At 42.6% G+C, this 25,697-nt stretch overlaps 1 protein-coding gene across 2 annotated transcripts in view; it reads left to right on the top strand.

The window, feature by feature from the left end:
* Nucleotides 1-25,395, top strand: part of NSG2 (neuronal vesicle trafficking associated 2) — a 104,016-nt gene extending 78,621 nt beyond the window's left edge. For both annotated transcript variants that reach the window (XM_061621898.1, XM_061621899.1), the window contains exons 3-4: nt 23,798-23,908; nt 24,729-25,395. In XM_061621898.1, the coding sequence (XP_061477882.1) occupies nt 23,798-23,908; nt 24,729-24,920 (303 nt within the window). In that variant the 3' untranslated portion in view covers nt 24,921-25,395. The remainder of the gene's footprint in view (nt 1-23,797; nt 23,909-24,728) is intronic.
* Nucleotides 25,396-25,697: the final 302 nt, after the last annotated feature.

Below are 25,697 nucleotides of genomic sequence, written 5' to 3' on the forward strand. Positions count from 1 at the left end.
TTTAAAAAAACTTGAATATTCTTAAACATTTTAGTGCAAATTTCTTCTAATGCATATTTTTTGTATGCAGTTTTGACTTACATATTTTTGCAAGCAATTCCTCCTAATGTCGTGAATTTTTGTGTTTTTTCACTACTATATTAATGCACACTTTTCCTTAATATATGCATTTTTGTAAATATTCTTGGTTGTACAATGGCATTGCAAAATTTGGATCCATGTGAATTTTGAAGGAAGGCTGTGTTTCAGTTCTAATATTGTTTCAGAAAGTGTGAATTTGATAGATTTGGCTTTAAATACAAACTTAATCAAATTCCCCCCCCCCATCCCTAGATGGATGAAAGACCTCTCGACTTTCTTCTAGCCCTGCTGAAGACCCAGTTAGAGCCAGCTCTTTTGATGGGCACATTTGATCAGTGTTGCTCGTGCCATACAAAGGAGGAAGGCAAGACTCAGGAAGGCAGTCATCCTACCTCCCAAGTGGAGATGGGTGATGTCAGTGCCAGCAGCACTGAATATGTGTTCTGTACGTGCAGTTCCCAATTTGGGTATGTGCATTCCCAAATAGGAACAGCGGATGCTGCACCCACAGATGCTGAATGCAAAACTCCAGGCACAAAAAACATGTCTGCAGCAGAATCCTTTTTCTTATGTGGTTCCCGATCTGGCAGGGCATCATCCTTGCCAAATCAAGGGCATTTATTTTTAGCATCTAGAAGTCGTTTCCCTTTTACTCTTAGATATAACCTTTGTTTTAGTAATTTATAATCAGCAGTGTAGTGGCAAATTTAGAAGGCCAGGGTCCCTTCATGAGTCATCAAGAAGGGCCTCATAGGCCAAATTTGTCAGGTGACTGGGGGCACCCACCTGTCAATCACATGATATCATTATCTAACCGACTTACCAAAACCCCTTGCAGGGGGTTCCTAAGCCACAACACCCTGCTGGCAATCAGGTGCTTGGAAACTGCTTCACATGGGGCACTGCTGGTCCTGTGGTCGGCGCTTCCCAAAGCAGCAAATACAGCTAGCAAAGTGGTTGTTTCTCCCCTCCCCATGGGGGGTCGGGACGAAGAAGCTGGCCTTTTTACAGGCATTGCTGCCTGCAAGAAGGTCCCTCTCACAGCTGATCTGCAAAAAACAGGTTTCTTTCCCCTGTGTTTTGCATATCAGCTGAGAAAAGGACTTCTCTCTTGCACATGATGCTTGTAAAATACAAGGGGAAGACAAAACAGAGGGGGGAGAGAAAACAAGGGCTAAGAAGAATGGGTGGAGAGTGCGGTGAGGTGGCATTTTCTCACAAAGAAGGGGGCAAAGGAAGGCGGAAGAAAGGAAGAAAGAAGGCTGCCTGTAAAATACAAGGGGAATTACTTGTAAAGCAGTTCTTTTCCCCTGGATTGTGCATTTTGCAGATTGTCTGTGAGAAAGTGGGGGGGGGAGAGCAAAGGGTTAAGAAGAATGAGGCTGTCTGTATTTTACAAGGGGAACAAACCTGCTTTTCATAGATCAGCTGTGAGAAAGAGTTCTGTCTCACACAGTGATGTCTGTAAAATACCCTCACTCTTCTTAGCCCTTTGTCTCTCTCCTCCCACCCTCCACTTTCTCCCAGACAATCTGCAAAAAACACAACTGAGGGAAAAATGCTTTACAAGTAATGCACCTTGTATTTTACAAGCAGCCTTCTTTCTTTAGGCCTTCCTTCCTTCGTTCCCCTTCTCTGTGAGAAAATGCTGCTTTGCCTCACTCTTAACCCCATCCTCCCTCCCCTCTTCCCGCAGTGTGGCTGTCTTCACCTACTCTCTGTGTTGGCTGCTATGGGTCTGTGTGGGACTGTTTGAAAGCCCTTTGTCTTAGTAAGTTTCTGATGCAAACCCCATCTTAAATCAGACTGTCCCTCTTGTCAGTAAACTTCCCTCTCTTAACTCCTGTTGACTGTCTCCCTCCTCGACTCCTGACCTTGCTGGATTCTCCGGCTCTCGTAAGGCAAGAGGAAAGGCCGTAGCTTTGTTCACCGCCCAGAGAGCTATTCGCTATGGGCGGTTTAAAAATGAAATAAATAAATAAATAAATAAACGCAAGCATACACTCGACATCCGGGAACTGCAGTGGCTTGATTGTCTGACAGAGGGACTCAGGGAGGGGGCTGGCTGCAAAAAAAGTAATGGGTCTGCTGCCCGGAGCGTCCCCCCAGGAAAACATACCTGTTTATAATGAAGGCTGAAACACTTTTATATATCACTGTAGAATCTAACCTGGAGCTGGTCTGGATCTCAAGGCCTGCTACTTTATTTTTCTGGAAATCCAGTGAACATCCAGAAATAATTTCAGAGGTCATGGATTTTTTTCTGGACCACTTTGTTAGGCCAGAGGTGAAGCCTAACAAGCAAACGATTCAAGGAAATAATATACCCATGCCAATACAAAATACATTGGCCTGGATGAAGAGACTATCTGGATAATTGCTGGACCATTTATAGAATCCAGTAAGTCTTCCCCTGTCCTGCTGTCCAGGGCAGACTCTTTCTGGAGTTCAGCAATATCACTGTGAAAATAAATGTGCATAAGAGACAAGCTAGTCCTACTGAAGGGAAGTCAAGGTAACGTTTATCTGTGCTTATGAAGCATCTTTCAAGCACTGTTGGGAAATCACAAAATGTAAATGTACTGCCTTCAAGTAGATTCCGACTTATGGCAACCCTATGAATAGGGTTTTCATGAGGCAGTGACTGGCCCAAGGTCACCTAGTGAGCTTCATGGCTATGTGGGGATTCCAACCCTGGTCTCCCGGGTCGTAGTCCAACACCTTAACCACTACGCCACACTGTCTCTCGGGAAATCACAAAGCTATTCAAATGCTGACAACTTTAAATGCTTTATCCTATCCCCTCTATCTCTTCAGAATATTTAATTATATTTCTTACAAAGAAACACAACCAGCCAGTTGAGCACCAGACAGGACTGAGCTTGCTTCTGTGAATATTCTCAGAGAGGCTAGGTTTTCAAAGCATTAATTTGCAAAGTATACTATGCTGTTATGAAAATCTGGCCATGGGATCAGCAGGAGAGGTGGTGCTTTTATGCACTAGATATTTCGCAGTGTTTAAATGGGAGCCACTGAACTCTTCTGTAGAAACTCATCTGGATTTCTGGATTATTTTCTTTTTAAACACAATCCTTGCCAGTGTAACTTGATAATTCTGAACATTTGGGCTACGCTGAGAAGGCTTGTCAGTAGGAGGTGCTGCAGGTGTGTGCATGTAAGCATGAATGGGAATCAGAGGTTGAGGGAAATTGCTTTCTTTGTAGCTCCACATGGGACCTGAACAGAGGCTTCTGCTGCTGCTGCCTGTTGCTGTTTTCCCCAGACATTCACTTAGAACTTAGCGCATTGCACCCATTGCATAGGTATGCTTGGTAAAGAGTAGCTATGGTAGTCTGACATGGCTATATACAGCTGAGCCACTTGCGCTTCATCCTCCTCTCCCTGGTCCTTCGTTTGGGAGATAGAAAAGGGGAGCCCAAAGGGAAAGAGGGGAACACACAGCAGTGGAAGCCCTGCCAAGCACTAGACCTGTATGTGGTTGTGACTGTGGGGCAGGAAGGCCTTGCTTATTTATTTCTTGCATTTATATACCGCCTCATAGCCGAAGCTCTCTGGCAGTTGTTAGTTTTGAATCATGGTAATGACGGAGGCTTATGAAGTTATGCATAATACGGAGAAAGTAAATAAAGGGAACTTTTCCTCCCTCTCCCACAGCACTAGCACCTGAGACTACCTAATGACACTGGCAGTAGATTTAGGACAAAGGGCTTCTTCACACATGTCATTGACGGCATTTGCTGCCACAATTTAGGTGACTTTCAAAGGGGATTAGGCAGGATTAGACTAGCTGTGATGACTAATAAAAATCTCCATGTTCAGAGGCATTATTCCACTGAACACCCATTTCTGTGGGGTGGGGGGGGTTGCTACCTTCATGCTCTTCCTGTGGGATTCCCAGAAACATCTGGTTCAGAAACAAGGCACTGGATTAGATGGATGTTTAGTTTGATCCAGCAGGGCTCTTCTCATGTTCTTAAAATCTGATGGGGTTAGAGATGGTAGACGAGAGGTAACAGGAGGATTCCTCTCTTCTTCAGAAGAAGCTCCTGTGAATGCTTCTTGGCACATTTTCATGCCATTTTATTTCATGCAAATTTAAAACGGCCCATTTGGAAGCATGTCCTCTAAAACAGAGTGAAGGAATGGGCTGAATATGCCTCTGCAGCCCTCTCTGTCCAAACGTTGGTGCTCTCCCCAGGTCATGCCTCTTGCTGGCCTTGCTCTATGCCCTCTTGGAGTGCTCCACACCCTCCTTGCCTGGCTGGAATGCATCCCTGCAATATAATGATGCCTCTTGCTTGCCTGGATGAAAGATGAGGAGAGGGGTATTCACACGTTACTCTGTACCCAGGTAGAAGCCCCCTGTACCTGGGTACAGCTGCTCATGAGAAAGAGTGTACACTTGGTGACTTCAAAAATCACCAAGTGTACAGGTACCTTGAAAAAAGCCGTCTTCTGCTCACGTGGTGATTCTCCCTGCATGCTATCCCCGTGGAGCTGATCGTGAGCAATCAGTTCTTCTCCCTGGGGACAGCCTGAGCCTTGTATCAGCAGCAGCAGCAGCAACAGCCAATCAGAAATGGGCTGAAGAAAAACGTCAGTTGCTGGAGCCACGGAGAGGGAAAGAAGAATAAAACTAGAATGGAGGCAAGTGCAAGGAAGAGGAAAGGGAGACCAGCCTGAAGCAACGAAAGAGCTTGAGGGAAGGGAAGAGGCAAAAAACGGAGGGAGGGAGGGGCTTTGAAGGACTCACTGCAATTTTTAAAAGGTCTACTCAGAAGCAAGTCCCATTGAGTGCAGTGCTTCTGTGTGCTGGCAATGAGTGAGTTTGAAGAAAGGACAGAGGAAAAAATGGAGAGGAGGGAGCTTTGCAGGATTCACATTTGAATTTTAAAAATGTCTACTCAGAAGTAAATCCCACTGAGTTCAGTGGGGCTTACTCCCAGGTAAGTGGAGTGGAGCTTGTTTGTGCTAGCAATGTGCTTGAGGGAAAGAAGGAGGGAAAATGTCTACTCAGAAGTAAATCCCACTGAGTTCAATGGGATTTACTCACAGGTAAGTGGAGTTAGGATTGACTAAAAAAAAGCAAGTGTTCTGCCAGAGAAGCTAGAGCTAGGCAAGGACTGCTTACATTGTTAAAGTACAATCCTAACCCCATGCCTACTCTAAAGTAAATTCCATTCAGTTTGGTGGGACTTACTCTCAGGTAAGAAGCATTAGGATTCCAGCCTCTTAAAATAATCAGGGGGGGCAGAGAAAGGGAGGGGAGTTTGCCTCTGTGTCTGCTCACAGTCCAGTCTAGTCCTACCCATGTTTACCCAGAAGTGAGTCCCACTGAGTTTAATGGGGCTTACTCCTGAAGTGAATGTGAATATAGAATTACAGCCTTTAATGTCTAAATTCAATCCTTTCCTTTAAATATTAGGTGATTTATCAATAAATATTATAATTTATAATGTCTGTTAAATGTTCAGTGTGTCATCACATGACTCTTATTGTTGCTTGTTACGAGTAGTACACCTACTATTCAGGATAGTGCCACAAATAGGTTCCAAAACTTGCTCCAACCCCCCTGTGCAGGTAATGAATAATAGCTGCTATCACAACTGCAATAATAAAATAACTTAATGGTTAGGTAACACATTGCTCAGAAATGATAGTTATCAATAAATAATAGAAATTTTGGGTAATAGCTATCCCTTGTATCTTAACAACATAATCCCAAGCAGGTTTATCGAAAATAACTTTCACAGTTCAATGGAGCTTACTCTCAAGTAATTGTGCAAAGGATTGTAGCCTTAATCTTATTTAATGTCTTATTTCCTTTACGTCTCAACTTTCTTGCAAAGAGCTCAGTGTGGAATATGTAGTCCTGCACCTCTCAAATATATCCTCAGAACAGCCCTATGAGGTAGTTTAGGCTGAGAAGGTGATTAGCCCAGAAGTCACCCAGTGAGTTTCATGGCTGAATTAGGGTTTGAATCCAGGTCTCCCAGGCCTTAGCCCAGTACTCTTATCACTACACCACACTGGCTTTTGCAGAACTTGTACACTACAGTACCTCTGGCAGTGGCACAGAGATGGCAAGGTTGGGGGTACTTTGGTGGAACGCAGCACAAGCTTGCAGGTGTGTGCCCACGTGCTGCAGGATGGTGGTGCCACCAGCCCTGAACTTGCAGGCACCTTGTCTCATTTAGTGAGTGGCAATGTTGCCATTACTGAGAGAGCACTGCTATTGCAGAGTCAAGGATCCACCCTGCATTTTACTAGAACCTCAAGAACCACCAACTGCAGCCAGCTGCAAAAGACATACATCTAGTATGAAAGAACATGGCGTCTCTGCGAAGCTGCTGAGCACAGGGTTATCAGAACTGAGATGAGCTCACAGTCTTTCCACACATAGATCTATTCCTACTTTCCACAAATATTCTTAATTTCAGTTGTCAAATTTCAAAACGGATGTGTGTCCTTTTGTTGCTATTAAACAACTGGAAGCCAGAAGCGCTTGCCAATTAACTACAAATCTCCCAGGGATCTACCAATAGATTACAGTCTATCTTCTGGCCATCCCTGCACTAAATCATTTGTATGGGCACAGACCTACCTTGCAGGGTTGTTGTAGCATGGTTCAAAGGAGTGCTTGCAAGAATGAAACTACAGTAGCAAAGGTAAGACTCTTCAAAACATTGCCAAAGAAGCAATGTCACCTTTCTACTGTGTATCCAGAAATTGAGAAGAAAAAAATTGTGAATTTGCTCATCTCTCTGCAGCTCTTACCTTTTATGTCAAGTGTCGTGCATCAAGCTTAGACACACCTGATGGTCAAACACATGTTAATGGCTGCCTCCATTAGAAACTGCTGTCAGGTGTAGCTGTATCACATGGTTTTATGGTAACACAAACCTGCCTTGTAGGCTTGTAATGTTTTGATTTTTTATTTATTAATTTATTCATTTGATTTATATCCTGCCCTTTCAGCAGGAGCCCAGGGTGGTAAATACTCTATGGTTCGGATGGTTAGACTTCATGGTTAGACTAGATCAGGATCTATACTCTAGATCAGGATGGTTAGACTTCAGGTTTTTTGTATTGATTTTTTTATTATTATTATTACAAAAACCCAAGATCCACCAACCAGAGCAAGCCACAAAATATAATAATAAATAATTCTTAGCCCAGGAATTTGTTTGGAGTTCCAAAATTGAAATGAGCTCACAGTATTTCCACACAAAAATCCACTCAGATTACCCCCCCACTTTCTTCATTTCAGCAGTATAATGGTGGGGTGGTCATTTTCTTGTTTTCATTGTGAAACAGGAGTCTGAAATCCTCACTGATCTTCTGTGAGTCATCCTGAGATACACCAATACATTTTGATCTATGTTCTGCCCACCCTGCATTTAAAGTGCTATCCAAAAGCTAAATATTATAACATAGATCAGTGGTTCCCAACCTGTGTGTGTGTGAAGTAATCCGGAAGGGGCTGCGAACAGTAAAGAAATTAATTATTATTTTTAAAAAGTCTTCACTCCTTGGACACTGTCTGCTCCCCATTGCCGCTGCAGATGACACCTCCTCCTTGCTCCAAATGAGAGGTATAAAATACATGGCAGACACCAAAGGAGGCTGAGGGTGAAGCTACCAGAAACAAGAGGGAATTACTACCACTGACTTCCGTCTCCTCACACTATCACTGCTGCTGATGCCCTTACTCAGAATGAGAGGGCTTTTGTGAAGCAAAAAGAAGCAAGGCTGCAAGCAAAGGCTGCTTTCCCCCTTCCTTCCTGGCAGCCAAGCTGCCTTCCTGGATGGAGGAGGTCACAGGGGACAGAGTATGTTACAGTGGGAGCAGTAGGCTGGAAAGCCCAACTGATAAATAATTTTCCCCACATTTATATTTTGAGTGTAGTTTTGTGTATTAAAACGCATGATATCCTCAAGAAAGAATCAGGTGTACCATGTTGGAAGGATAGTTTCCGTTTATACTCTTTTAAGCAGCTTGTTTTTGTTGCAGCCCCCTCAAAATATTTTCATATATAAATATTCAATATATTTAGGTCTGCACTTTCACAGATTTATCTATGAGTAAGTCCTATTGATCTCTATAGAACTGTATAGACATGTATAGGATTGTTTCATGAAAGCCTACATCAAAAACCATACATACTCTAATAACAGGCAATGAAAAATGCAATATTTTAATAACTATAATTATGATAGTTATTTCCTTTTTAAAAGTTGGGGGTTTGATTTTAAAAACTTAAGAATCTGCAGGAAAAATGAAAAGAGTAAAACTACATTCCTGTTTCTGCCAAAACTCTTTCTATTGAATGTACCCCTTGACAGGAAACAGTTCCAGGAAGTATAACAGACCCAGCATGCCTTGCCTTGTTGCCAGTAAAAGGGAATTGCTTCAATGGCACATTTAAAAAGTGTCATTGAAGCCATTTTCTTTCCCTGGCAGCAAATGTGTATATAACAGACTGTACACTCGTTGAATGTTACATGTGAATAACTGTACGAGTGTACAGCCCAGCTACTTCTGCACCGAGGTACACAGACTGTACACTCGTTGACTGTAACGTGTGAACAGGGCCATTGTGTGTTAGGTATGGGGGAGAAATCTGCCAAATGTGATTCCAGAATGGACTTACCTGATTTGATCCAGGCAGATCATGACCCGGATCAGCTCATGGTCCACTTCAGAAGCCGCAGTCCTAGGGATCCTTTTATGAGGTTGTCTGAGGGCTGCAGTGATTTTAAAAAATGCTGGACGTACAGTATTTAGAGGGTTAACACTGCAGAGATTTAAAAGGGAAACCTAGAAAATCTTGAGGGTGAGACTCTCTAGGCTTGCATTTCAAACTTTGTAGGCTTGGTTTGTTCCCTCCCTGCTTGGAGCTAATCCAGTGTTGGGGAAAGCTGCTGGCATTCAGAGCAAAGCATTCCCCCTCAAAGGTTGGGATTAAGTGGGCTCTTTCAAAATTCAGAAGAATTCTAGCCTATTCCTAGAGTGTGTACAAACCTCTGGCTTTGCATAGCTTTAATTTTAGCCTACTGTACAAAGCAGAAGCACCAGAGATCATATCGCAAACATACGTTGGATAATGGAACGGACCAAGGAATTTCAGAAGAAAATCACCCTGTGCTTTATAGCCTACAGCAAAGCCTTTGACTGTGTAGATCATGAAAAACTATGGAATGCTTTAAAAGAAATGGCGGTGCCACAGCATCTGATTGTCCTGATGCGCAACCTATACTCTGGACAAGAGGCTACTGTAAGGACAGAATATGGAGAAACCGACTGGTTCCCCATCGGAAAGGGTGTGAGACAGGGGTGTATTTTATCACCCTATTTGTTTAATCTATATGCAGAACATATCATACGGAAAGCAGGATTGGACCAAGATGAAGGAGGTGTGAAAATTAGAGGGAGAAATAGCAATCATTTAAGATATGCAGACAATACCATACTACTAGCAGAAACCAGTAATGATTTGAAACAAATGCTGATGAAAGTTAAAGAGGAAAGCACAAAAGCAGGACTACAGCTGAACGTCAAGAAGACTAAAGTAATGACAACAGAAGATTTATGTAACTTTACAGTTGACAATGAGGACATTGAATTTGTCAAGGATTATTAATACCTTGACACAGTCATTTACCAAAATGAAGACAATAGTCAAGAAATCAGAAGAAGGCTAGGACTGGGGATGGCAGCTGTGAGAGAACTATAAAAGGTCCTCAAATGCAAAGATGTATCACTGAACACCAAAGTCAGGATCATTCAGACCATGGTATTCCCCATCTCTATGTATGGATGTGAAAGTTGGACAGTGAAAAAGGCGGATAAGAGAAAAATCAACTCATTTGAAATGTGGTGCTGGAGGAGAGCTTTGCTCATACCATGGACTGTGAAAAAGACAAATAATTGGGTGTTAGAACAAATTAAACCAGAACTATCACTTGAAGCTAAAATGATGAAAGTGAGGTTATCATACTTTGGACACATCATGAGAAGACATGATTCTCTAGAAAAGACAATAATGCTGGGAAAAACAGCAGGGAGTAGAAAAAGAGGAAGGCCAAACAAGAGATGGACTGATTCCATAAAGGAAGCCACTGACCTGAACTTACAAGATCTGAACAGGGCAGTTCATGACAGATGCTCTTGGAGGTCACTGATTCATAGGGTCTCCATAAGTCGTAGTCGACTTGAAGGCACATAACAACAAACAACAAGTACAAAGATCAGGGTCACATCTGTTGCGCATCATGCACTTGTGGCTCGCAGGCTGAAAAATGTTTCCTATCCTTGCTCTAAAAAGGGGCCAGAAAGCAAAAAATTAAATATACCAGTTTAAAACTGGGTAGGTGTCAGTCCTAAAATGGGATCCAGTGCTGTTCTTAAACAGGTATAGTATATTAAAATCAAGGACTGATGCCAGCTGAGGCTGTCACCAAAGTAATTGTTCTTTTTGCTCCTTTTCAGGAACGTAACATTTGTAGCTTTATTATTCAGGGGATTTAATGCTCATCAATATTTTGTTTGAATGATTGCAAACTAGGGATGGGTGAATCCATCAGTTTTTATTTTCCCCAGATTCTCATTTTCTTCAGTTTTAAGTTGAGTTCTCCACATTTTGCTATTTTTTAAAAAGAAAGTCCTTATGAACATTCATTAGCATTTTAGTGTGAATTTCTCCTAATATACACATTTTAATCAATTTTGATTATATACATATTTTTAAGAAACAATGTTCACTAATATAATGCATTTTTGTACATAATTTTCACTTATACATGCACTTTATCCACCCTTTATAAACATTTTTGGTATACATTGGTTGGCTGGAGAACGACACTGCAAATTTTGGTGAAAGTGTGAATTTTGAAAGATGGCTACATTTTGCTCTGCATACTGTTTTGGGAAGTGCAAATTAGTTAGGTTCACCTTTAAATGTGAACTGAATTGATTTTCTCCTCCATCTTTAATGGTAATGGAGGCTGCCAGCACAATAGAATGTACTGAATGACCTTTAGGGGCTTCCACCCACCTAAGAGGAACCGGTGTACCATATGCAAATGCAGTTTTTAAAGTTTTATTTCATGATCCATGATGGCATATATATCTACCTAAGTGTATTTCATTACTTCAGCTTTTGCAAAAGAATTTAAAAAATCTAAAACATACTTTAAAATGCACAAGTGCTGTCTTTGATTTCATTCCAAGTGAAAAGTTCAATGGCTTGGAGTGGAGAAATGATTTCTCTGCATTTATTTGTATACAAGTTTCTGTCTTTACAGGGCTCTTGATAATGAGGCCCTACTTCTGAGGGGTGTTGTACTAAATGTCAGAGCCACATGAAAAACTGAAATGTTAAAAAGTGATCTGAGGACGATAAACTCACAATTCCAGAAAATTACTCTCAGGTGCATATATTTGCTTCATTGTTCAGTCTAGTAGAAGTGCAAAAGCAATTTATGTTTAGATTAGCCTTTCCTAACCTTTGGGTCCCCAGATGTTGTTGGACTACAACTCCCATCAGCACCAGCCAGCATTGACAGTGGTCAGGAATTATGGGACTTGTAGTCCAGCAACATTTGGGATTGGCTGGTTTAGATAATTTTATAATTTGTGTGTGTATAAAAAGGTGAGGTATGGAGTAGCAAAGGAGCTATGTCAGACATTTGTGAATTAGCATTCATTCATTTAACCTGTATGTCTGATTTAGTGCTGTGAAGTTTCTTTTCCCCTGCTTTCCATTTTAAATTGATCTTTTGATTTTATAGCTGTGCTTTATTTGTCACATTTTATTGTTTTATTGATGTTGTATTTATTTAATTTCCCCCCTAATTGTAAGGCACACAGAGAACTAGTGTTATGGGGTGATCTATTAATTTTAGAAATTTAATTTTAGCATCCCGTCTACATCATCAAGCAGTCGGGTAGCATCAGGAGATAAACAAGCAGACACTGAATCCAGTAATTCAAGTAATATCTCTGACAGTGAGAAAGGACAGTTAAATAATGACAGTGACAGAGAAGCAGAAAGCAGTATTCAAGCGTGGCCAGATTGTTCTATAATCTTAGAAGGTTACATAATCTACATGAATGGTGTAGTGGTCAGAGGGCTGGACTTGGACCTGGGAGGCCAGGGTTCAAATCCTCACTCTGTCGTGAGCTTGCTGGGTGACCTTGGACCAGTCACAGCCTCTCAGCCTAACCTACATCACAGGGTTGTTATGAGGATAAAATGGAGAGGGAGGAGAACCATATGCACCACCTTGAGCTCCTTGGAGGAAAGGTGATATAACTGTAATAAACAAACAAACAATAATCTTAGAAGAGGGTGTGGTTGTGAGGGGGCATGTCTGTGACTACTATGAAGGGACCCTGCACTTCTGAATATGCCACTCTACTACTGCTCTGCGATTTCATCATGTATCAGCGGTGATGCTGTTAGCAATTGACTTGGGGACAGAGGTATGCAGTTCTGTAGCTTGCCCCCAGAGTCCCCAGAGTGAGCAGCAAAAGTTCAGGGGCAGCTGCAAGATGTAGTGCAGCTAGATACTATTCAGAAAGATGGAAATTTATACAGAAGGAGAAAGGGAAGAAACAGGTGATGACATGAATGCGGCCAACATGAGATGGAATGGCTCCACCTTTGCCTAGCTTGCGCCTCCATGTACCCCCACCCAGTGGGTCTGCTGTCCCCTTGTGTCCAGAGGAGGGAGGGTGATGCTACAGGCTCTCATCAGCCAGGGCCAGCACTAGGGATGGGATCCATTGGCCGGTGCCAGTTCAAAAGCATTCCATTGACCTAAGTCCATTCTTTGTCCACCGGCCACTGCTTTTACTGATCCATTTTTCCCTCACAAAAAGCATTGATATTAATACTGATATTTTGAAAGGAAATATCAAAAAAGGAAATTATTGTATAATTATCATTCTTAATATCAATGTTTTAGAGGCAGTTTTTTTTAAAAGATCCATTTTTGAAAATAGCTGTGGAAAATCGCTAAATAAAAATCTGATCCACAATGAAAGAGAATAAGTGAATTAATGGAAAATTCTGTTCTAAATCTGAGTTAGGCAGAATTCTGGCACTTCCCTAGGCAGCACAAAACGTTTTGCTGTCTGAGGCAAAGGACAAGATAGTGCCCACTCCTCATTCCATGTGCAGAAGCTGACCCACAGTTGAATCTTACTTCAGCATCGGTAATGGCATGGCACCCGAGGGCAACAGGCTAAGTTAGGGGATGAATGACAGCTGTGTGGCACACACAGCGCAGATCTCCAATAGAGAGGAATGGCCAGTGAGTCAGAAGGAATGGCTGGGGATATTGCCCTCGCCCGCCCAGTATATGCTGCCTGAGGCAATTGCCTCATTCTGCCTAATGATAGAGCTGGCCCTGTCATCAGCCTTCCACATGGCTGCCCTATGAGCTTTGACTTTGCCAGCTATGCTGTCTCAGCCTGAAGCCACTGTCTGCCTTTCATTTCGCAGTGCAGGTGTTGAGCTGCACTGTGGGAGTAAGAGGTGGAGCCCAGGCAGGAAGCAACTATGAGCTGCTTCTGCTGCTGTTTCTTGCTTTGTACATGCTCCTTACTTCTACCTGGTCTGTCATGCCAATGCCCCAGCGAAGACATGGCACCAGGCCTACAGACCTACCTGCCGCCTGGTCAAGAGGCCTGGGGCCAGAGCAGCAGCATCAGTAGCAGCAATGAGTCAGCGCTGTTATGAGCCAGAATAAGAAGGACTCTGCGCCAAAGCTGAAGAAAGCAGCAGAAAGGTGGTAGCAACAGTGCAAGGGGCGAAAGTGGGGCTTAGCTTTCTTTCCTTGGCAGTAGCCAGTACCTCTGACCTCCCCATAGCCAGGCTGGTGGTGTGATCCCCCCCCAACTGTTGCTTCTGATTCAACAACCTGGGATGTGTACACATCATAAATTTAAAGCATAGTTAAAGCATAATTAAAATCCTGGAGACTGTAGTTTGTTATGGGAGCTGGGAATTGTAGTTCTGTGAGGGGTAAACTACAGTTCCAAGGAATCCGGGGGGGGATGTGCTTTCATGTATGGTAGAGGAAGACAACTGTATGACTAGAGCTCTGAGGAGGTGGATGAGGTAGAGGGAATGCTTCATAATTTAAGTTTCAAAAGCTTTCCTTCTCTGTTTCTGTTTTTGTTAGCTGCTTCTGTACCATGAACAGGGTTCCTCATTAAAATAACAGAGGTGTCATTCCCTTCCCTGTGAACAATATCCTCCCCACTCTCACAAGGTTGCGCTGCTTTCAGTATAGAGCCTTTAAAAGTAACTTACAGTACAATCATATGCATATCTCATTATATTGTTGATAGCTCCAGAATGCCTCATTGGAAATGATTCATAAATGGAATATATGATATTAAATAAGTAATATCTACTCAGTATTCTCTCATCCTCTCATTGAGTTCAGTGGATTTACTCCTCGGAACGTGGGTACAGGATTGCAGTCTTATTGGGGTAAATGAGTTCTTAGATCTGAACAGAGTCCTGGGCTCCTAACTGACCTTCCCCCAAAATAAATGTTCTCCTCTGCCATCTCCTACCCATGCTATGGCATCCATCAGCGGAGAGACTCAAAAATCATCCAAGCTCAGGAATGGGAAAATCCAAGCTACTAAAAAAACAAATGCAAGTTAAATGAGTTTAGTTTAAAATGTGGAAGTGTGCATGCACAGAATATTTGTATTATTTATAATGGTTGGCCTACTCTGCTTGTTTGGTTTTCTGTGGGGTTTTTTTTTTCCTGTAAAGTGTCAGGAGTGAATGGAATGTAATCATCAATGCATGGAAGTGGTGGGGGAAGGTAAAAAAAGTAGTTTTCCTAAGAAAAGGACGTGTCCAGGAAAGAATATTTGCAGTCATTCTGGTCCCATTAACCTTTTGCCCAAGACCCCAACCTTACAACAATGCAATAGCAGATTGCAGGAAGGAAAAAAAACCAGTTATTAAATCTGCTAAAACTCAAATACTCTAGATCCTTGTTTGCTTGAATGATGAGGATGAATATCCCAAGGCGTTCAGTGGCAAGAGGACAAGATGTAAGCAAAACATAAAGCTGTTAACATTAAGAACATTAAAGCATCCATCTAGAAACGGCATTTTAGGACTTCTCAGGTGCTTGCAAAGTGAGCTGTCATTTTTGTTTGTTTATAGGACTTGGGAATGAAATATGTCATATGGCTGCAGCTTGGCACTGCAAACCTGTAAAGACATCAAATCCATTTGGACTGAAACAGCCGCTAGAAATTATCTTGTGTGATGGGAGATTGGCCAGTCTAATTGAGCCAACTAGTTATTGCCCAGGCAATTTAATTATTTGACAAATTGCTCAGAAAAATGGTGTGCTTGTTTGTTCTGTGCTCTCACTGCACTCATAGGATATCAGGGCAGGGGAATTAGCAGCAGGGATGTCACCTCAGTTGATGAGCTCTTTCTTGATTACAAAATGTGCAGAAAAGGTAGGGCAGTTGTGTCATGGGATAGCAGGCAGGGAGAAAAGTTAGACGGGACCTGTTTTTGAGGGTGAAAAAATGGTTTCAAAGAATAAGAGTTTGATGTTTCTTATTGAGAGCTTGACTTGCTAGTGCAAAATACATTATGTCTGCCCTTAAATTTAAGCCTGTACTGAATCTGATGACCAGCTTAGAAATTATCACAAGATGTAGTAATGACCACCAACCTGGATGGCTTTGAAAGGGGATTAGACAAATTCATGGAGGATAAGGCTATCAACGGCTACTAGTCATGATGGCTGTGTACTTCCTCCAGTAGCAGAGATGGTATGTCTCTGAATACCAGTTACTGGGGAACATGAGTGTTGTGGCACTCAGGATTGGAAAAGATGTGTCTTTGTGAAGGGAAATAAGATCAAAAAGGTATTCAAGCACCCTTTTTGAATTTTTAAAAATTAAAAATAGTATTCCCAAAATTGCTAGAGCCAATAATATAAATGAGCTAATTTATGCTCAATTCCAATTGAGCCCAGGTAAGTTTGCCCATCTCCAACCATCTCCAACCATTTATTGGGGCCCCTACCAGTAGCAGCCAATGATGTGCAACAGCGATGGGGAAACATGGAATGCTGTGGCAATGTTCTAACAGACATTACAGGGAGAGTTAACATGGCTGCTGTTTTCAGTGACAGCCGCACATTTAGTGTAATGTCTAGTGTATCCCTGACAGAAAAACATATCAATCAAAAGTAAACCATCCAGCTTCTGATCGTTTCACGTGTATGTGCTAAACCCCCGATTTCATGAAATGCGATAAAATGGTCTTATAGAGGAACATCGATAGCACATTAGCAAAGAGGAAAATATTGTAAATTGTTAAAAGTACATCTTGCTGTATAAATCAAGGAACTTGTCAGGAAGGTTCCTTTTGAGCAAGGATTCTGCTAAAGTTGGAGTGGGACAATGGTTTGATCAAATGTAAACAATTGAATTAGACAACAGCGTGAGGGGCACTTAGTACCTTGGTACTAATATCATCTAAGCAGCTTTGTTTCATAAATCTACAGGTCTATTAAATCTACACTATGTATTAAGATTTATTTATTTAGTAGATTCGTATAAACTCCCAGGACAGGTCACAGTAATAACATAAAGCAAAAACAAATCCAGTAAAATTCAGTCTAAAGTCCCAGAGAGCAGCACTAATCAAAGTGCAAGCTAAAATAGGAGTGTGTGATGAAGATTGGCCTGCAATCAAAGTATTAAACAAGGTTGCCAAGTGCATGATGTGATTTTGTTTTGGAAAAGAGCATGATAAAATTAAGGCTAGGAGTGGTTCCCCCCTCCTCAATTAAGAGACATGGAATGAGGACATTTGTTTCCATAGCAATCCAATGTAGCAACTAACTACTATTTTTGATAATTCTTTGAGGATAGGGTATAAGGACAGTGTCTGTATGTACTGGATTGCTGTCTACAGTGTCTGTAAGTTTTATCTCCCTCAATTTTTTATTTTCCTTTTGTGGGGATTTATATTGCTTTGAGACTTGCCAAGGTTCATGTTGTTCTTTGTTTTTTTAAAGAACCCCGGGTTTTATTAGGTAGTTCAGCTGTCTGATCATGTGGAATTTGAATGTTAATGAAGTCCTGTATTTTCTTGAGAAATGTAACTCACCCCTTGTCATCCTACAGTCCATGGATAGCCTTTTATTTTCTTTCTGGTCTTAAATGCCTGCTGACAGTTTAGCCCAGATCAATTTTGTATTATGCTTTTTCATGCTGTGCCATGGAATGTTTCTGTGAGTGCAGGGAACTGAAAGAGGAAGGAGAATAGTCTTGTGTGCCTTGAGGGGAAGGAGAATACGGATGGGAGGAAGGGTGGGTTTGAATCTGGTATATAAAAGTCGATGTTCACAGACAGATACACCAGTGCTAAAGAGAATGTTTAAAACCACAGTTATGGTGTGTGTGTGTGTGTTGATTGAATGCATATGCTGATATGCCAAAATCAGTCCACACATGCAACATATGTTCATTAGGGATGCAATGAGAATTTGCTCTTTTTTTGCACTCGTTTGGGGTCTGAGAAAATCCAGGAGACAGAAGTCTGATATGCAGGAGGATGGAGGAAGATAGAGCCAGGTGGGACAGAGAAACAGGGACTGGAGGTTGGGATGATGTGGAGTAGTGGAGGAGGGAGGAATAGCAGAGAAGCTGAGAAATAGGCAAAAGGTGGCTCAGTTCTGGAGGTTGTAGTAGGGACTCAGAGGAAGGGAGAAAATCAGTATCATTGGGGGTATTGGGGACAGAGTAATAGCAGCAGGAATTGTGGCCCTTGACTATTTGAAGCTTTGGCCATGTGATTTGTTGGCTGGCCTCTAGACAATGCACCTAATATTCTCTGTGTTTGGATTGCACTGCATCCAGTGACCATCTTTCTGCTACTTTGACTGTTCCAGAAGGTCATACCTTCCCCTTGATCAATTCCCAGAACAATTGCTTTTAAGCTCTGTCAGGGATCACTTTTCATGTTGACCCTCAGCTTTCCAGGTGCTGTAATGGCCTAGATACAAAATTACAGTACATCCTGGTAATATTTAGCAGTCAGCGGTGTTTTTTTTTTTTTTTTAATGGATGGTATATTCACCCAAGTGCTGAAATGTGCATTTTTTGCCTACATACTAGATGTCAGCTGTGATCAGCTTGCTCACTTTATATGCACTAGAGATTCAAGGAGTTCATAACTTCAAAATGTTAATAAGTCTGACATTTCTCCTTGCATATTTGCCTGTTATTGTAACTCTTTCCAGTTCAGCTTTTTACAGCAACTTCTCTATATTTCATTGTTAATTCTGCATTCTTACAGCAGATCTACATGTTCAGAAAAAGCATGTAGGGCAGGGACAGTTCTCTTGAGAATGTACCACTTTGGAATGGAGATGAAGGAATCACATGAGTTTACGGTCTTTCATACGTACTGCAGAAATCCTCCCTGTTGTTGAAAGAAAGCATGCCAAGGCCCTAGCCTACCACTTTTTCTGAGATTCTACCAGTTATAATTGTGCAGGGAGGTTTTTTGTTTTGTTTTTACAATTTACTCTCAGAGAATGTCCTAAAAGGTACACTTACAAGATGCTGCTATACCTTTGATTGGGGGGCTGGCCCATTAGGGCAAATGGGGCACTGCCCCACCACCTCAGTCTACCCTCAGTCAGACTCCACCTGCCTGCCTTCTTATAAACAGTCCAGAAGATGGCACTGACTCCTCCTTAGTCTCAGGTTTGCCTTTTTACAGCTCAGCAGGGAGGAGGAGGCAGTGAATAAAGCCTGACCTAGTTGTCTCTGACTAATATTGGCTCTGTCTCTGCCTGTTGTCATTGGCTCTGGCTTCACCTCCTGTTGACCTCCGTGCCTTCTTCCCTGTCAGTCCTAATAAGCACCAACTTCCACTGCCTTTGAATATGCTTTTGGTGCATTATCTTCCGTGACTGTCTCTCAGGTACCTAAATTGGAAAGACCTAGTATGGGTCAAGTGGTTAAATTTAGCTTGCTCTCTGAATGTGCACTACAGTCCTTACCCAAACACTTTGTAGAGTTATGTATGCTCCTTTAAAAAGGTGTGCATAATCCCATACCTTCTTGTGCTCTTGTGAATATGTATGTGAGCAACTGTTATTTTGATTTAGGGTAAAGGAAGAGTAGCTTACAAGCCCACATGTTTACAAGCGCATAATCACAATTCTTACTGTTAGACTTTGGCATTTATTTCAGTGAATTGATTTGCAGTGATTTGATTACTTGGGGTAGCCTGATGATGGACTACAGCTCCCATAATCCCTAACCCGTAGCCATGCTGGCTGGAGCTGATGGGAGCTGTTGTCCAACAACACCTTGAGGGCATCATGTTGGCTGTCGCTGGATTACATCATCAATCACAGCTGTCAGATCTTGGGTCAGTCACTGCACTGGATTGTAATGGAATTGGGTCACGTTGGCCAAACAGATACCTCTGAGGAAGGCACTACACAGGGGCGTCATTACTGGGGTTCGGAGGGTGCGGCCCGCACCCGGGTGTCACCATGAGAGGGGTGACACCCAGAGCCGCCCCGCCCCACGCTGTTGCCCGGCAAGGCTGCTCCAACTCCTCGAAGGTGGGTGGGCGGGCAAGACCGGGAGCAGTGTCAGCGGGGTGAGGGAGGCGCACCGGCGTTCCCAGGCCTTCTCCGGCTGGGTGTACCTCCGGTGTGCGCCCTCCCAGAGGCATGGATGGAGTGGCTGGTCTTGAGTGTGCGTGCACTTGCACATGCAAACCCAGCCACCTCGTCCATGCCTCTGGGAGGGTGCGCACCAGAGGTCTGCACCCCCCCGCACTCCCGCTAGTGACGCCGCTGGCACTACACAATCCAATTCAGTCTGAGAGGCACAGAGCAAGAGTACAAAGACTTAACACAATCACTCTGATAATATCCTCAGATTTGTTCAACTTTCCCTGATCACAGCACTAACCAGGTAGTGATAGGTCAGGGTTTTTTTGTATGCCTTGTACTGTAATGTACACTTATTTTTTCCTGATTTTATGTTACACTTTATGCTCTTAAAATTTTGTACGTTTCTTGAAAACTCCATATGTGGCAAGTGACTAATAAACAGAATCACTACTGCTACTGCTACTGCTAAATGAATAGCTTGTTAGTTGCCCTTTGAATAGCTTTTCTTAGTTGTCCAAATGCCATTTCTGTTTCTTCAGGGAGTGTGGGAAGTTTTAGTTGGGGGATTCCCTGTATTATTATTTTTTCTTTTCAATTTTTAAAGAGATCTGGGAGATCAGGTTTCAGATTCCTGCTCAGCCATGAGGCCAGTTTCTGTCTCTCTGCTTAACCTACCTCACAGTGTTGTAAGTACGAAAATGAGGGGGGGGGGAGAACCATGTTTGTGCATCACCTTGAACTCCTTGGAGGAAAGGTGGGATATACAGTACATGTACTATTAAATAACATAAAAAAGTCTCCCCCCACTGCACTAGCAGCAAGCATGGTGGGGCAGAGTTACCCTCCTGACACTGGTGTCACTATTGCCTCAGAAACGACACCAGGAACTCAGTATTGGAAACTAGACAGGGAGAGTGTATTCCTGTTGGTTCTCTTCGACCTCTCCGCAGCTTCTAGTTCCATTGACTGCAGTATCTTTCGAGTCTGCCTGGCTGGGCTGGGGCTATGGGCGATGGTTGTGCATTGGTTCTAGAGGGGCAGTGCCAGAAGGGGGTGCTGGGAAACTACTACTTATCACATGGCTGTTGGCTTATGGTGCCCCATACTTTTTAGCATCTATATGAAATCACTGTATGGGATTTGGAGATTGTAGTGTGATGTCACTGGTATGCTGTCGACATCCAACACTATCTCTCCTAGTCATAAAAATTTGGAGAGGCTGTTGGGATTCTGAATCGGTGCTTGAGGTGAGTAATGGATTGGATGTGGGCCAACTATTTAGACAAGACAAAGGTGAGCTTCTAAACAAGGATTCTTGAACTCATCTTTGTGCTAGATGGGCAGCATTCCCCTTGAATTCTCTCCTGGAACTGGCTTTGCCCCAAGATGCATAGAGGACTGGAGCCAGTTATCAAACTGCACTATCTTCTGGTCTATTTCTGAGCTCAATTCAGAGTGCTGGTTATTACCTTTAAAGCCCTAATGATTATCTGGACCCATTCCAGTCTGGTTCAGGCCTGGTTATGGGACTGAATCAGCCTTCCTCTATTGGGAGAAGGACAAGGGGAGTGCGACTACTATCCTTACTTGATCTGTTGGCGGCTTTTGATACCATTTACCATGGTATCCTTCTGGGCCAACTTCGTGAGATGGGTATCAGAGGCACTGTTTTATATTGGTACTGATCTTATCTCCAGGGTTGCTTTCACAGAATAGCATTGGGTGATTGTCTTTTGGCTCCCTGGCAGTTGAGCTGTGGGTGCCGCAGGGTACCATCTTGTCCCCCATGCTGTTTAACATCTATATGAAGCCCTTGAGAGCTGTCATCAGGAGATTTGGGGTGAGGTGCCAGCAGTATGCTGACAATACCTAGCTCTGTTTCTCTGTAACATTTGAATCAGGAGAGGCCATGAAAGCCCTGGACCGGTGCCTGGATTCAGTGGTGGGCTGGATGAGGGTGAGTAAACTGAGTCTGAATCCTAGCAAGACAGAGGTGCAGGTTGGTGGTTCCTGAATTTGGATAATTGGACAGTTGCCTGGTTTGGATGGGGTCGTACTCCCTCTGAAAGAGCAGGGCCATAGTCTAGGAGTGCTCCTGGATCCATCTTTGTCCCTAGAGGCCCAGGTGACCTCCGTGGCTTGGAGTGCCTTTTACCAGCTTCGGCTTGTAAGACAGCTGCAGCTGTTTCTGGACCGGGATAGCCTGACCACTGTTGTCCATGCACTGGTAACCTCTAGGCTGGATTACTGTAGTGCGCTCTATGTGGGCTGCCCTTGAGGTTGGTTTGGAAGCAGCAGCTGGTGCAAAATGTGGTAGCAAGACTGCTCACTGGGGCAGGGTATCGCCAACATGTCACCCCGCTGCTGAATGAATTGCACTGGCTACCTGTTAGCTTCTGGGGGAAGTTCAAGGTGCTGTTTTCGTGTACAAAGCCCTATACAGCTTGGGACTAGGATACCTGAAAGACTGTCTTACCCCTTATATACCCAGTTGATTACTATGCTCTGTAGGTGAGGGCCTCCTGCAGACACCATCTGATCAGGAGATTCGTTCCGCACAATGTAGGAAGTGGACCTTTAGTGTAGTGGCACCTACCTTTTGGAATTCCCTCCCCTTAAATATTAGACAGGCACCATCTCTGTCATCTTTTCGGCACCTACTGAAGACCTTCCTCTTCAAGAAGCCTTTTAAATAGAGAGCCTTAAGGCCTTATCCCAGTCTGCGTCTATGTTGGAATTGCTTTTTCATGCATTTTAAAAGCTGTTTTTACAAAAATGTTTTTAAAATGTTTTGTTTTAATATGTTTTTAAGGATATGTTTTAATATATTTTAAAGTCTGTTTTTATGATGTATTAGAGTGTTTTTAGTGCTTTTGTTTGCCACCCTGGGCTCCTACTGGGACAAAGTGTGGGATATAAATCAAATAAATAAATAATAAATAATAATGGTTTAGGACCAGGATATAAAAGGACAGTTTCCTCACATACAAATCTGACTGTTCATTAAGATCTTCTGGAGAGGATCTCCTCTATATTTCTTCAACATCTTTGACAAAGACATTGGAGAGGAACTCTCTGCCAAGGGAAGCCCACCTTGCCCCTACTCCCAATGACCTTCTGCAAACTAGGAAAGACCTTTTCATTTTGAAAGGCATTTGGTATGCCAAGGTATCGATTGCTTTTATGTTCCCTGCAATTTTTAGGAATTTTTCATCTGGTGTCCCTGTCTCTTTTAAATCCTCTGTTGTTAGTATGCCTATTGTTCATTTACTCTTTTTAATGCTGTAAGCTACTGTGAGTTTAAAAAACAACACCACAAATGTGGGGTACAAATGCTCTTGAGAAGGAGATAAAAATCCTAATTGAATCCCAAGGAAAGTCTAGAAATATTCACTTTGGCTAAATCCAAAAACATGAAATCTTTTTTCTTGGTCTGTAACAGAAGGCATAAGAAAAAGCAATGAAGGCTTACAAGATGCACTTGGTTGCTTCTGAACGAACAATACATTGCCTCTTCCTTCCCATAATACCACTCACCATTACATGCTTGGTAACAAACAGGTTCTTACCACCAAATGCCAAAAGATGAGAAGTGAAGTTCCATGTTGGAATACATAAGGCAAAACCTTCAAAATACTATTCCAATGTGCAAGTTGAAGTTAAAGGAGATGGAGTAGCAGCAATTTGATTTCTAATAAGAAAGCCATTTCACCATTAATATGGGGGGGGGGAGGGAAGAGAGAGCAGTCCAGGTATTACAGAAAATGCATATAGAAAAATTCACATTATCAGGGTTTTAATTTAGGGGGGGAATGGAAATAAAAATCTAGGGTTATTGGATCTGGTTGTCATTTAATTTCCATGCTTAGTTAAACACTGCAAAGTGTGATAAAGCCTGCAGTCTATTAGACTGATTGCTAATATAAGTCATTTAATTGTGAGATGGTACATATGTCAGTAGACTAATGTTAGCCCTCTTTTGCAGGTCACTATTCTCATAAGTTTGGCTCTTGCGTTTCTTGCCTGCATAGTATTTCTTGTGGTATACAAAGCTTTTACCTACGACCACAGTTGCCCAGATGGATTTGTTTATAAGGTAAGAAGTCTGAGATGGATGGACTGTCTCTGCTAATGATAGAATCTAGTTGACTGCATGGCTGCAATTTAGTCCTGCATTTTTCCATCACTATCAAAGTCATCATTTGTCAACAATATGCTGAAAAGCGGTTAGTGAGTTAGGAAATAGGGGTTTGTAGCACCCGCCACCAGCCACAATTATTTTGAACTTGACAGGTTTAAATCTGCATGAAGCCAATCCCACATATTTCTAAATGAGCTCACAGAAACTGGGCTTTTGAGTTACCTCAGTATCAATATTAGCCACTGAACATTTTGGATACAGACTGTGTACAGTCTATTTTAGAAGTTTCCAGATGACACTCCACAGATGCTGAATTTGTGTCCTTAGGGAGAAGGGGGGAAACCTTTGCTGATTTGTAAAAGGTTGGTTACCAGGTCAGTCCCCTAAAATGAAAGAGATTGAGCAGGATGAGGTGATTAATTTTGTTGGATCAGCTCATGGATGAAGTAAAATGGAAGAGCAAATTTCAAAGTCTAATCATGCTGGGGGGGAAATAGGGGCAGAGGAGTGAAACTCAGGAAGATGAAGTTTGGACAAGTGTGAGATGTGACATTACCTGTTGAGCTTCATGGTTGACTAGAGATTCAAACCTGTGTTCCACATCTTAACGAAATGCTCTGTCACTTGCCCCCATACTGGATATATTGATGGGTGGGGAAATGTTCAAAATTTCACAGATTGATGCAGTATGAGTCGTGTGTGTGTGTATGTGTGTTTAAAGGTGCTGTAACTGGAATTGCTACTTACTGATCCTGCTTGTCTTCCTTATCTTTAGCATAAGCGGTGCATCCCAGCCTCCCTGGATGCTTACTATTCTGCTCAGGATTCCAACTCCAGGGGCAGATTCTACACTGTCATCAGCCATTATAGCATGGCCAAGCAAACCAGCTCACGGTCCGTATCTCCTTGGCTTTCTTCAGGATCAGTAAATCATGAAGCCAAGGCCACCAAGACAGAAGGCCATTAAAGCCAGTTGGTGTCCTAGGGATGGAGGGGAATGGGGAAAACAACATCATGTCTCTAAAGCATTGCTCTAGTTCAGCGAGAACACCGTGCAATGAGTGCAACAAGAATAAACCAACTCTTAAGTGCAGGTGTCATCCTAATGGATCTCTCTCTCTCTCTCTCCCCCCCTTCCTACTTTGGTGCATTGTTCTCATTGATTTGTAACTACATCAGAATCTTGTACAAAGGCATGTTAGGTGTTGACTATATCTTACAATGTACAAATATTTTTAAAATCATTGCTTAATATTTGTTAGAAAAATACAAAAAAATAAAAAACATACACAAACAAAAACAAGTTATAAAAAAGTGGAAGAAATTGCAAACAGAATTTCTCAGGTCTTACTTGTCTGAGAAAATAGAGCCCCCCCCCAAGGGAAAACAACAACTCAATATTGTGGGATTTGTTTGTCAGAATGAAAGGGAAACTCATATTGATGGAGGTACACTATACAATGTTAAAATGGGCTGAACAAAAGCCCAGTGTTAAAGAAGGGTAGGAGTCCCTAGCCTAACTTTGTGCTCTGTACAACACCGTCCATAAAATTAAAATGGACGGATGGGAAAGCCCTTGCATGCAAGGAAGCTCATGGCTGCATTCAACCCCCCTGTCCATGCAATGTTCTGTTGGATCATGGCTACTATTTCAGGGATCACTCCCTCTCTCAGAGGAGTGGCATCGCAATCGCTTTGCACCCAGGAGGTTCCAGCTTCAATCCCTGGTATTTGCAGGTAGGGC

Source organism: Rhineura floridana, chromosome 3 (assembly GCF_030035675.1).
Source record: "Rhineura floridana isolate rRhiFlo1 chromosome 3, rRhiFlo1.hap2, whole genome shotgun sequence".
NCBI lineage: Eukaryota > Metazoa > Chordata > Lepidosauria > Squamata > Rhineuridae > Rhineura > Rhineura floridana.